Raw genomic sequence first — 13998 nt, forward strand, 5'->3', positions numbered from 1 at the left:
AGACCACCACCAGTTCATGATAACAGGCGACGAGACCCACCACAGAGGGTTTTCTTCCATGAGCTTTGTGACTATTAGCTTCGCTAAAGTCAGCCTCTATTACAAGTGCAAGATGACTGACCCAGTAGGTTTCCAGCAAGGGAGACAGCAGCGTTCCCCTTCAGAATGAAGCCACGGAAGGCTTCGGGGCCCATTCCTTGCACAGTGGAGTGAAAGGCTGATTGAACAAGTATGGAACTCTGTTCTAATCCCAAACACTCAGGTATTTAGAGATAAATTAAGATGCAAAGGGAATTCCCTGGTGGTCCGGTGATTAGGACTCCGCACTTTCACCGCTGGGTCCTGGGTTCAATCCCTGGTTAGGGAACTAAGATCCTCCAAGCCACACAGTGTGGCCAAAAAAAAAAAAAAGATGCAAAGCCCCACTGAGTCAGGGTGGTACTTTGGGGAGGAGTCTGTGATGCTCTTCATGCTTCTTTTCTATGACGCCAGATGCCCTAGAACAGCAGCTATGAAAAAAACAAACAAAGAAAACTGCAGCTATGAAGTTACCTCCCACAGTGAACTCGCCTGGGTTCTGGTCTTTCATGGAAAGCACTTTGTGAAGGGCTCCTGGCTTTCTGCTCCGATCTGCCCACTTAATACCACCGAGAAGGAACAGAATCCTGATTTTTACCCAGTGTCTCCGCTGTTTGCACTTCACCTTGCAAAGGAGCAGCCTGGGGAGCGTGTTTGCCGTTGAAACCCGGCTCCCGACACGGCAGAAGGCCGGACCTGACGCGCTTTCATTATGGATCTGGGCCAGCGCCCTGGGGCAACCTGGCCCTGCTTGATTAAACATGTACCTTTTCAAAAACGACTTCTTTTTGGATACTCCACCGCAGCAGGAGATGAATTCACAAGGTCACGGTGTCTGAGAGGTTGTGTCATCTGGATTTTATTGTTCTTAACTTATAGTCTGAACATGACAGTGTTGTAACACGGGTTTCTTATTTTGCCAAATGCATAAATGTGAAACTGGAAACAATAAAACAACTCATGGGAAAAATGTGTATTTTCCCAGGTTCCCAACTATTAAGAAAGGTAAACTGTTTCCCCTTACACGTTCTCTGCAAAATCCCTATAGTTCACGTGGGCAGTGAGGGTGAGACAGCCCTCGGAGGCCTGAGAGCAGGTGGGTCCTTGGACTCAGCTTGCTCCTGAAACCCCAAGCGCCCTCGGCAGAGACATAAACCAGGTTATGGGAGGATGAAGGTGAAGCGGACTCAGTCCCAGCTGGGAGGGGGGGAAATATCCAACAGTAAGCTCTCTAGCTAAGGCCTATTGGGGCACCACGGGCACCCCTGGACATTTTTATATGGTACCTTTTTTAGAAGAATTCAAAGGAGGCTCAAATTTTTAAAACTCTTTTTCTAATGTGGCTAATAAAGCATATCCTGAAATATTACTTTGAGAGATACTACGTGTGTCAGACAGAATAACGGTCCCCCAAAGATGTCCACGTGCTAATTCCTGGAACCTGTGAATATGTTACGTAGTATGGCAAGGGGGGGATTAAGATTGCAGATAGAATTGAGATTGCTAATCATCTGATCTTAAAATAAGATCAGCCTGGAGTGTCCAGGTGGGCCCAATATAGTCACAAGGGCCCATAAGACGGCACTGAGAGGCAAAGATCCGGAGGGAGACTGGAAGATGCTGAACTGCTGGCTTTGAGATACAGGAAGGGGCCACGAGCCAAGGAACGGGCGCCTCCGGAAGCTGGGGCAGGCTGGGAAGCAGATCCTCCCCTAGAACCTCCAGGAGGAACGCAGCCCTGCTGACACCCTGGTTTCAGCCCAGTGAGACCCACTTTGGACGCCTGGCCTCCAGACTGCAAGGTGACTGCTCTGTGTCGAGTTACACCTCTAGGCCTGTGGTGCTTTGCTACAGCAGCGACAGGCGCTGATTCCCGCATCTTTATAAACGATGCGGCTGTTCCCTCCAGAGAACACTCTTCCTCTCTGCCTCCCCGTCCATGACGTTACACGCAGCTCCTTCTCGCAGGGCGCTCACACACACGGAGATGACCCTGCGACTGCAGCCCCCGCTGATGCGGGCCCCTCGGATCAGCCGCATGGAGCCAGAGCGCACGCACCCCCAGCGGCGGGCCTGCGCCTCCTCCGAGCTCTCTGCCGATCACTGACGCATGGGAACGAACCGAAGAGTGCGGGACGAGGAGGAATCGGGAGACATCTGATGTCCCTCCCCGCAGCGGGGCACACGCGAGAGAACGCACGGCGGGCGGCTTGACCTGGTCCTCAGAAGAGCCGGCGCGGGGCACCCTGGCTGTGGAAAGCAAATCACACCCACAGTGCATCTGAGTATCTGTCTCTAAAATTTATTGACATGGTTTCCCACAAGGACTACATTCAAAGAATCACATGAAACGTGTTTATTTGGAGACAAAGTGTGTGGCACCGAGTGACTCACTGCTGCCCAAGTCCCAGAGCTGCTGCTGGAGGGGACAGGGTGCTCTGCGGCTACAGGAACCTTATCCCAGCTCCAAACTGGACGCCATCACAGATCCTAAAAAAAAAAGTTTTTTGTTGTTTTTTTTAAGGCAGGAAATCAACACTGTGGTCCGCTATGCTCACGCTGCCATTTGCACAATTCCAGAAACGTGCACGTCTCAGAGGGAATGCCAGGCTCTTTCTCTGTTACTAACTGTGTGCTGCCCTCCCCGCCAGCTGCCTCAGTCACCAGCGCATTTCCAGGGACCATACTCGGTAAGACACAGAGCATTCGCCGTCAGAGCGCAGAGACAACGGTGTCACACGTCACCTCCGGTATAAAACTCGCCAAATATTTCAAAGCGGTTTCCATTTCTGTAAAGATCTGAAATCCTAATTGCAAAGCGATTGCACTCACTGGGCGGGGGACCTATGGATGTCTGGCACACATGTAACTCCCCATCCCGCTAGCTGCTTCGTTTTAGAAATGAAGATTAAACCCTGGCAAGATCACTCGAACGTCACGAAATTCCAATTTTGATGACAAAACTTCAAACAGAGCCATACGCTGAGTGACGGCGAGCCCCCCTACTCAGGGACACTGCACACGAGAAGCATCTGCTGCAACCACCATGACCCCAAAACAGAGCAGCCTGGGGGGCAGAGGAGCGTCCGTATGTTCTGGTCTTTAAATAGCACTCGCACAGCATGCTTCCTCCTTTCAGAACCCACATTTGAAATTAATGGCTGCCACATATTTTTCAAATTTAACCTGAAGAGAGAGAGCAGAGTGGAGTGGTGAAGTACCCACTACACCCCCTGCACAGATTCAGGGAGGCAGGTAGTGGAAGCCGGGCTCCCGAGAGCATCACCCGGATTCCGGGAGCACAGCGACACCCAGTGGCCTCCGATGATGCTGCAGCCACACGACGGCAGCGCCTTCCAGTCTGAAGGACCGGAGGCCCAGAGCCAGCAGGGCTTGCCCAGGTCACACAGCCAGGGACGGACAGGGCAGGGGCTGGCCGCGCAGCCCACCCGCAGTGCAGCCCACTCCAGACCCAAGCACATTACAGTTTGAGACGCGCAGGCCTAGACGGCTCTATCTGACCTCATCCCGGTGTTGGTGCAGGCTCATCACCTGCACCTCTGCCGCTCCCTGCAAGGACTCACTTAGCACCTGGCTGTTACGCCAGGGAGCCCCACGCCCATGCCTGTGGTGGGAACAAGGTTTTGCAGAAAGCAACCTGCAACGTTAGCTTCATTTCCTGAAGCTACGATGTTACCTAATGCACAAAGCTTGCTCTAGGGAAGGCGCACATTTCCCCACATTTCACTATCCCTGAAATCAGGCCACATCATCCCATCTACGGCATGTCTCTAACACAGCCAGTCATGTGGCGCGCGCAGTGCCACTGCGGATGGCGGGGGACACACACACACCGTTTGCTTCCTTTGTGAACAGCTGGCCAGGGCGAGTGCAGCAGTAGCAGCAACAACACGAGAAGTAACCAGCTTTGCTGACAACACGCTGGGTACCGCTCTACAAGCTGCGTGTGTGCTAATGCATTCAGTCCTCAAAACTGCAAAGTAATCACTATCGTTAGCACCCATCCTACAGTTGTGAAAACGGAGACCCAGAGAGGTTAAGTAACTCACCCCGGGCCACACAGCCACGGGGCGGCCAGGCTGCACTCCGAGCCTGTGCAGCTGGGCTCCAGTGCACACTCAGCCCGAGCAACTAGACCTTTCTCAGCTTTTGCTCTGTGCCGAGAACAGGCAAGGCGTGGAGGGGAATTAACAGTCGTCAGAGCAGCAGACCCGAGAGGGTACGGGGAGGAAGGGCGGCACGGCGGCCCCGGGCCGAGCCAGCCTTCCAGGGAGAGTGGAGGAGGGCAGACTCTCCTGAAGCGATGGCCACAGAGGATCTGGATGACAGACACTGATGTGCACCTAAGAACAAAGCTTTGTTAAAAGCTTCCTAATGTGGTTTCCCTTCAAAACACCATCACCCACCACGCTGAGGCAGAAGACAGGGAGAGTAAGACTGGTACAGCACTTCCTTAAACGAGGACAAACTACAACTTCACGCTGGAAGCCTGGCTATGACTCAGCATCACAGCTGAATGTAGACAGAACACCGAGAAGAAAAAAATACAGCCTAGAGTCCTGAAATGTAGAGAAACACTAGGTTACCGGCAGAATGTCCGTGTCCCCCAATCCTCACAGGCTGAAGCACTAAACGCCCACCCCCCAGCCCTGCCATGTGACAGTATTTGGAGGTGGGGCCTTGAGGAGGTAACTAAGTCACCTTAGATGAGGCAACTTAATTAAGATAGGGTCCTTGGTGGAACTGGTGTCCTTGTAAGAAGAGACACCAGAGAGCCTGCTCTCTGCCCCCTTCAGGTGAGAGCCCAGTGAGAAGGCGTCATCTGCAAGCCGGGAAGAGGGTCCTTGACCCGGAACCGAACCTGCCGGCACCCTGGTCCTGGACTTTGCAGCCTGCAGACGGTGAGATACACAAGTCTGCTGTTTAAGCCCCCAGTCCACGGTATTATTTACACACTATCATGACAATACTTCTGGACTTCTTGAAATTTCTACAATGCATACCAAATACTTTAAGAAACAATTAATTTCTGTAGCTGTAATCGGCCTTATACCATATTCACCCATGAATATTCAGCAGATCTTGTTCAGTAAAATGACCGGTGGAGAAGGGCCAGAAAGCAGGTCCTCTGCGGCCCGAGCAGAGCTGTGCCCATCCAGCCTCCAGGCTCCCGGCCTGCAAAGTCCCCACCGGCAACACCTCATTCTGCTCAGCGCAGGACCCAAAACGGCGGCCACCACCTCCAGCCAGGCCGCCAGAGGAGCTCCCTCTACCTGATGACAAGTGCAAACAGCATAAGGTGGGGGGACGGGAACACATCACAGCCTTTCCTCCAAACTGTATGGAGAAGCCCATGGACAAAAATCCGTTTTCATTCTTTTGCTAACTATTCAATTTCTCCTGAAGTCTTGAATTTTAAAGGCCACTGGTGAAGTGATTAACTATGTCCAAAACAAAGTGACAAGACAGTGCCATGTACCTGTGGAGAGAACCTCCCAGCACGTACCTGTCCCCGCCCTGCACGCCCATGGGGACACAGTAGTTCAGCTCCAGCCGCGCGATGTTGCCCAGCCTGAGGACGATCCCTGCGCCATAAGACCAGCGGATGCACTCAGCCAGCTTTCGAATGTGAGCTCTGGGGCCCTCCCCTGAAGAGAGAGAGAAGAGGAGGTGTGACCAATAGCACGTGGTCCCCCGCACACGTCCTTGGACAGCCCTGGCTCTCCCCCTCTGTGTGGCCTCTGGTCATCTTTTAAGCCAGGCCTAGATACTTGAGGAGAATGCATGAAGTGAGATTAGGCCCAAACTCAAGACAGGGCTGGGGACCTGCCTTGGGTACTTGGGTACTTCTTCACCGTCCCAGAAGAACACAGGTCCTCTCAATTCTCTGGGCCTGGCACGTTCTGTTCCCTTTGGCTATAATGGCATTTGCCCACCGCTGACGGCCCAGGAAGCCCTACTCCAAGCCTTGGTTTCCAGACACCTCCCCAAGCCAGGACATCTGAGCCCGGCCCTGAGCTCCTAGGGGAGAGACCAGGTCTCACTCAGCTCTGTGGCCGTAATGACTGGCACAGAGTCACTGCTCGAGAAATGTCTGCTCAACAGACAGGTTTCTCTTTGCAAGGCAGCATTCGATGACGATTCGTTATGCATGCTCTAGCCATTCGACCAACAGCTTCACTCTGGGCACATCAGGCGTTGCAGGTGTCTCAGGTAGGCACAGTGCCTACTCTTAGAGACGACGCAATCTAAATGGGACACAGACACCCACTTGTGTCCTGTGCTTTTAAACGTAAGGTCAGCTCTGCCGAACGGTTGCTAAATAGTCCAAATTTTACCATAGTTGAGGTTGCAGAGGTTTCCTGCGTTGAGGAAGAAGTGAGTTCTGAAGAGCTCTCCAAAGCCGCCCTGGCCCGGTCGGAAAGGTAACGGGGTGTACAGGTGCAGGCCACCGGCCCAGTACGCTTCTCCGCCCAGGTAGTCTCCTAGTCAAGGAAGGAGTGCAGATCAAAACAAGGTCACAGGTTCAAAACCACACTGACGTCCCACCACGTACATGAGCGAGGTGTGTGCTGTGAACACAACACACTCGGTGCCCGAGCTCTGTGAGCAGCTGCCCTTATAACTCCTGACGTTGTCGGCCTTTCTTAAATAATCTTTCTTCTTCTCCTGGTTTGTTTTATAATTTGCTTTAACTGGAAAAAAAAAAAAAAGCTAATGTGTAACTTAGGAAAGAATGAAGCCAGTAATTTACCATATCTGTAAAATGCTTGGAATAAAACAAGTAAACTCATGGAATCACTTTTTCCACAACCGCAGGTACCAGATCACTGTCACTTGGTACATGAAATGCATTATTCTGCAAAAATGTCAAGACCACAATATAGAGAGACAAAATGAAGAAAATGTCTCTGCAGTTTCTGGAAGTGGCCAGACATGCTATTAATCCAAAGGTATGCAGTGTCTGCTCCCTGCTGCACAAGGACACTGTCTCAGCTCAACATCTTCAGAGAAGAGGCTCGTTTTTAAAGGTTCGTGACCACTTGGGTTTTTTTTTTTTGGTTACTTTTGCCAAAATTCAAGACGATCCACTGAGAGTATAATTTGCATTATTTCTAGAACTGTCCCTACCATTTCATTTTACTATAAAGAGCCACAGCATTAAACAAACAACAAAAAACCCTGAAAGGCTTATACTTTGTTACAAAATACTAGTTGTAAAGTGCCTTAGTCCCTTTAATACAAAATGACAGACCATGAAAAAGAAAAATATGGCTGTCTCCAAGATTAACCTCAAGGAATGAACTGCTTATTCACTTAAAGGCCCCAGCAACTCCTCAACCACTATTAATACTGAAGTTCTAGAGGAAACAAAGAACGGACTGGAAGCAGGAGGTCAGCTGGGTTTGCTTCTTGTTTCCCAGCAAGTGTTCCTCTCTTTTCTTAAATAACCTATTTTATTCTAATCATAAAAAGTAATATACTCATTGTACAAAATGGGATAAATGTATGGAAGTAGAAAAAAAGGAAATCCTCCTTTAATTTCTACCATTAAGAGATAACCAGCTAACATCTGGTGTTCTTTCATCCAGTGAATTATAATGAATAATTAAATAAGAAAACAAAATGTAAATCATTTTATATTTATACATTTCAGTTCTGATTTTTTTTTTTTTTGTGGTACACGGGCCTCTTGTGGCCTCTCCCGTTGCGGAGCACAGGCTCCGGACGGACGCGCAGGCTCAGCGGCCATGGCTCACGGGCCCAGCTGCTCCACAGCATGTGGGATCTTCCCGGACTGGGGCACGAACCCGTGTCCTCTGCATCGGCAGGCGGACTCTCAACCACTGCGCCACAGGGAAGCCCCCTGATATTTTTTTTTAGTTTACTATATTATAAGCACTTTCCTTTTATACTTTATATTCTTTGAAAATGTGATTTTGACGCCTGAATAATCACATATATGTAACATAATATAACGATCTACCCCTTGACTACTGTCATGTTGGTGTTGAATTTCTTGAAAGTGGACATTAACCCGTGATGGGCTTCCTTGCACACACAGGTATTTTAAACCACCCTGAAGTATAATATACACATAGAAAAGTATACACATCCTAAGTGTACAGCACAGTGAATTTCCAGGCACAGAACACACCAGACCAAGCAACAGATAAGTGCAGCCCCCCAGAAGGCCCTGTTCTCCTTTCTAATCACTACCCAGCACCCACGCCAAGTGCAGCACTACCTGTCTACCTGTTCCCCCGACAGTATAGATCACTTTACCCACTCGCTAAACTCTGCACAGATGGAATCATGCAGTATGCATCCTCTGGATCTGGGTTTGTTTTTGGCATGTTTCTGAGGCCTGTTCATGCCACCCAGCCAGTGGCTCTAACTTGTTCATCCTCGTTGCTGTATAATATTCCACAGTGTGAAGACACCACTGTTTAGTTGCCTATTCTATTGCTGATGGGCATTTGGGCTTCCAGTTTTCAGTTTGGTTCTATTATCAATAGTCCTTGTATATATACATATATATATACATATATATACGTATATATATATATGTTTTAGGCTCTTGATAAATATTGACAAATTTTTTCATGGAAAGTTACAGTAATTTATATTCTTGCTCATATAATCTTACCAATAGCCTTTTAATAGGTAATTAAATGAAATACCACTGTGTTTTAATTTTCAGGAAAATGGAAGACTCCAAAACTTGCATCTAGTCACTAAATAATACTTGTTATAGTGAAAAAGAAATTATGTTACTTTTCAAAAAAAAAAAAAAGACACACTAATAAAGCACTCTAGGGGCTTCCCTGGTGGCGCAGCGGTTGAGAGTCCGCCTGCCGATGCAGGGGACGTGGGTTCGTGCCCCAGTCCGGGAAGATCCCACATGCCGCCAAGCGTCTGGGCCCGTGAGCCATGGCTGCTGAGCCTGCACGTCCGGAGCCTGTGCTCCGCAACAGGAGAGACCACAACAGTGAGAGGCCCGCGTACCGCAAAAAATTTAAAAATAAATAAAAGCACTCTAAAAACAAATGAAAAGAAATAATTTATATTTTGTACAAAAATTTAGGCCCAGAGCAATCACTATTTATAATAATATAAAGTGGAAACAACAAAGATGTAAAAAAAAAGTTAAGAAAATCAGGATAGAATATTTTACAATGTCATAACATGAATCTACTTAAATGATGTTTTTGTAGTTTTTAATAACACGTGGAGATCCTCTGATATAATGTCAAGTACTGGAGAGAGTTCCAGAAACCAGAATTCTCACACATTGCTGGACAGAGTATGACTGAGACAAGCTTTCTTGAGACAATATAAAACCTTAAGGATGTTCCAGGATACTCAAAATCCTTTGACCTAGCAATTCCACACCTAGAACTTTATATTATAAAGTAAAACTTATAGATGAGCACAAAGATTCAGTTAGCTTATTCACTGATACACTGTTATATAAACGTAAGAAAAAAGAAAACAGACTAAGTGTCTAAAACTTGGATTTGGTTTAAAAAGATCGCAGTAAGGCAAGAAGATGAAATATGCAGCCATTAAAAATGATAAGGCTTTTATCTTTCTGATTCATTGCTGGTGGGAATGCAAAACGTTAGCTATTTTGGAAGACAGTCTGGCAGTTTCTTACAAAGCTAAACATAGTTTTACCATACAATCCAGCAATTACACTCCCTGGTATTTACCCAAATGAGCTGAAACCTTATGTCCAGATAAAAAACTGCACATAGATGTTTATATCAGCTTTACTCATAATTGCAAAAAATTGGATGTCCTGCAAGTAAGATGTCTTTCAATAGGTGAATGGATAAACACCCTGTGGTACAGCCATACAATGGAATATTATTTGGTGATAAAAAGATATGAGCAATCAAGCTATAAAAAGACATGGAGGACTCAATCACTATATTGTACACCTGAAACTAATACAATATTGTAAATCAACTACACTTTAATTTAAAATATATATATATATATATATACACACACACATATATATACACATAAACAAAAATTTAAGAAGTACACTGACCAAAAAAGAAAAAAAAAAAGACATGGAGGAAACTTAAATGCATATTATTTAGTCAAAAAGGCCAGTCTGAAAAGGGTACATACTGTATGATTCCAAGTATATGACATTTTGGAAAAAGCAAAACTATGGAGATAGTAAAGGTCAGTGGTTGCCAGTAACTGAGGGGGAGGAAGGGAGGGAGGAATGAATAGGTGGAACACGGTGAATTTTTAGGGTGGTGAAACTATTCTATAAAATACCGTAATCGTAGATACATGCTATTATGCAACTGTCAAAACCCATGAAACTTTACAACACAAAGAGTGAACCCCAACGTGAACTATGGAATTTAGTTAGTAGTAACACATCAGTGTTGGCTCATCGATTGTGATAAGTGTCCCACGCTAATGCGAGATGTTAATAATAAAGGATGCTACGGGCACGTACAGTGAACTCTGTACTTTGTGTCCAATTTTTCTGCTAACCTAAAAGTGTTCTCAAAAATAAAGTCCATTACCCAGGGAACATAGTCAATATTTTATGAATCACTATGTTGTACACCTGAAACTTATATAATATTGTAAATTGACTATACCTCAATAAATAAACAAACAAGCTTAATGTAAACTTGTGGAAAATTTGGAAAGTGCAGAAATGCATTTTAAAAGGCTTATTAAAATTATTCATAATTCCCATCACCCAGATAAAACCATAATTAATGTTTAGCTGTATTTTCTCTAAGTCTTTTAAAAACAATGCATGTTTATTGTTTACTGTAATATTAAAGTTATTTTATATATATATTTAAAAAACTTTTCTTTAATAAAGTGCATTAGTTTAAAAAAATTATAGTTTGTCAGTAAGATGAAATAAGCCGCCATTAAAAATGATAAAGTACTTATTCCTATAAAAATCTATTCATACACTGTTACTGTTACCGTAGGAGAAACAGGTTAGGACTGTTATGTAAACAACACACGTGTGCACGGATGTGCATGTCTAAACAACAAAATGCTCACACACGTCATCTCTGGCCAATGGGATCACAAGCGACTGTTATGTATCTTCTGCTTAGCTATCTTTTCTCATTTTCTACAGTTTCCTCAACAAACACCTTTCTGTGCCTGCTGTGTGGTGGATGCTGTTAGGTGCCAGTTCCACTGGTGAAATACGAGTATCTATTATTGCGGTAATTTAAACCAATACATGCGCTCAAAAGTGAGAAGTAACCGTAATTTCGATTTTTTCAAGTTGGTGTGCTGTGGGGAACGACAGACCTTCGCTCTGTGGCCCAACGCTGTGCATGTTGAACCCTCGCACACTTGTGGGTCCCCCGAGGTAAAACCTGGAAGAGGATGCAGATGTCAGAGCAAAGCCGATGGGGAAAGTCTCCATCGCACGACAAAAGTGCAAAAGGCGCACACTCGCTACTGGGTCGTCCACATCTCCACGTGGTGGAACATTTCAGGATTAGGAACACGCACGGGAGGATGGTAAATTTCATAAAGACCCAAGCTTGTAATCTAACCTAAGACTATACATCTAAACAAACGCGTCACACTTCTGGGGACACAGGTGAGACACAAGGCGCAAATAGACACTTAGGTGGACTGTCTGTTATAAAGGAATTATCTGGAGTCTATGAGAATTCATCACGCAGCACCTTTTCAAAACAGCCTCCTACATGCTCACGATAATTAAGTTAAAAATTAATTAAGTTTTTTTAAAAAAGCAGGATACAAATTATATAACAGTAATGATCTGAATGTTACAAATAAGAGGAAAATAATACTAGAAGGAAACAGACCAAAATAGAATTATTGTTATCTTAATTTTTTTTATGTTATTACAGTGATTTTTAATTAGAAAAAAAGTGTATGTTAAAATTTTTTTTAATGAATTCCTTGTGTTCCTTAATGGACTGGGTTATCATACTCTTTTAAACTGAAAACAATGAAATAAAAAAATATTAAAGGGACTTCCCTGGTGGCGCAGTGGTTGAGAATCCGCCTGCCAATGCAGGGGACACGGGTTTGATCCCTGGTCCAGGAAGATCCCACATGCCACAGAGCAACTAAGCCCATGCGCCACAACTACTGAGCCTGCGCTCTAGAGCCCGCGTGCCACAGCTAATGAGCCCGTGAGCCACAACTACTGAGCCCACATGCCTAGAGCCCGTGCTCTGCAACAAGAGAAGCCACCGCAATGAGAAGCCTGTGCACTGCAACGAAGAGTAGCCCCCGCTCGCCACAACTAGAGAAAAGTCCATGCACAGCAATGAAGACCCAACGCAGCCAAAAAAAAGAAAATTAGAAATCCCATCTATTTGCTATAAAATCTAACAGCTTCTTAGAACCCGATTTTAGACCATGGTAATTACTAGATAATGAATTAAAATGACCGGAGAAGCTGTGTATGGTCTTTCCAACACGACTGTCATGGAAGCCACACCAGCTGACCTCTGGTCAGCTGACCACCCCCAGCCTCTCACTGACCTGTGGTGCCACAAACGTCCCACGTCTCAGCACAAAGGGAACAGGGCACTGTTTTTCTCATTGTCCCACTGGATAAAAGCCTTTATGAATTTATTCATTTGAACTTGAGTTTAAAAGTCTAAAAATGTGTCTTTACTATCTGGGATTTCTAAGCAAAGCCTTTCTGAATACCTCATTAACATTAATTATAGAAACAAAGAGCAAGGTCCCTTTATTATTTTTTTTAAATGATAAATCACACACATTCTTTTGAAAGAATTAAAATGATCCAGGAAACACAAAAAGTGAAAAGGCTCTTGCCCTCCCTACTGTCCACTGTGTTCCAATCTCCAGAAGTGACTACTGTCACTGGTTTGGTGGTTGACTTCCAGACCCCTGGTGCTGCCTGCGAACACACACGTGCACACAGAAGCTTTGCCCCTGATCAGCGGGCAAGCAGCTCAACATACTTCCATGCAGATATTAACTCAGGGGCACCTACCTCATCCTTTCTAATGATTACACGGTCCCTTTAGAATGGCTGTGTTTGAATTTAATCGCTTCCCTACGGGTAGTTTTAGAATTTCTGCTGGTCTCAATAATGCCCCCGATGGACACCCTTGTACATAAATCTCTGTACTCTTATGAATGCATTTCTGTACCTTAGATTCACGGAGGTGAAACTGTTAAGTCTCAGAGTTTAGAAATTATAATTTTTTCTACTCCCAAACTGCCATCCAAGAAGGCTGAACTAGGTTGAGCTAAAGCAGCAGTTTACCTAATGCAAGATTAAAGACAGAGCTCCTTGACCCCAAGACAATTGTGCTATTTCTACTAATAGCAACTAATAATAGCAACAATACAACTTCACCGTCTGCTGGCAGGAGCGGAAGCTACTCCTAAACAAGCAGGTTTTCGGAAAAGCAGGCTCCAGCGATATTCTTTGCGAGCCTTAAAAACATTCCTTTTCTTTTGAGACAGTAATTCCACATTGAGGAATCTGTCCTCAGAAAACAAAACGAACAAAAATTATTTACAAAGTTAGATTCTTCACAGTGCTACGTATATGCAAATAACGAAATATTAAAATGCTGCTTACGAAAAATTTCCCATGACTTGGTGAATTGATTTACTGTATAATTTTTAAAAAGCAGGGAGGACACAAAATTGCATGCAAAATACAGTATCTCAACACTTTAATACAGATGTGTACGTGAATTTATATGTATACACGCTCACACAAATACACACCCGCAAAAATACTGGCTAACAGGAAATACAGCTGACTCTTGAACAACGTGGGTTTGATCACGTGGGTCCACCTACGGGTGGACACCCTTCAACAGCAGATGCTACAGCTACACCACCAGTGGCTGGCTGACG

General features: G+C 45.4%; 1 protein-coding gene across 3 annotated transcripts in view; it reads right to left on the reverse strand.

Moving 5' to 3' along the window:
* Nucleotides 1-2360: 2360 nt before the first annotated feature.
* SAMM50 (SAMM50 sorting and assembly machinery component) overlaps nucleotides 2361-13998 on the reverse strand; it is a 30432-nt gene continuing 18794 nt past the window's right edge. For 2 of the 3 annotated variants that reach the window (XM_033865882.2, XM_033865881.2), the window contains exons 12-15: nucleotides 11419-11486; nucleotides 6438-6584; nucleotides 5579-5747; nucleotides 2361-2568 (exon numbers count right to left, since the gene is read on the reverse strand). In XM_033865882.2, the coding sequence (XP_033721773.1) occupies nucleotides 2523-2568; nucleotides 5579-5747; nucleotides 6438-6584; nucleotides 11419-11486 (430 nt within the window). In that variant the 3' untranslated portion in view covers nucleotides 2361-2522. The remainder of the gene's footprint in view (nucleotides 2569-5578; nucleotides 5748-6437; nucleotides 6585-11418; nucleotides 11487-13998) is intronic. The other variant, XM_033865883.2, reaches the window with a different exon arrangement.

The sequence above is a fragment of the Tursiops truncatus genome, chromosome 11 (genome assembly GCF_011762595.2).
Source record: "Tursiops truncatus isolate mTurTru1 chromosome 11, mTurTru1.mat.Y, whole genome shotgun sequence".
Taxonomy (NCBI): Eukaryota; Metazoa; Chordata; class Mammalia; order Artiodactyla; family Delphinidae; genus Tursiops; species Tursiops truncatus.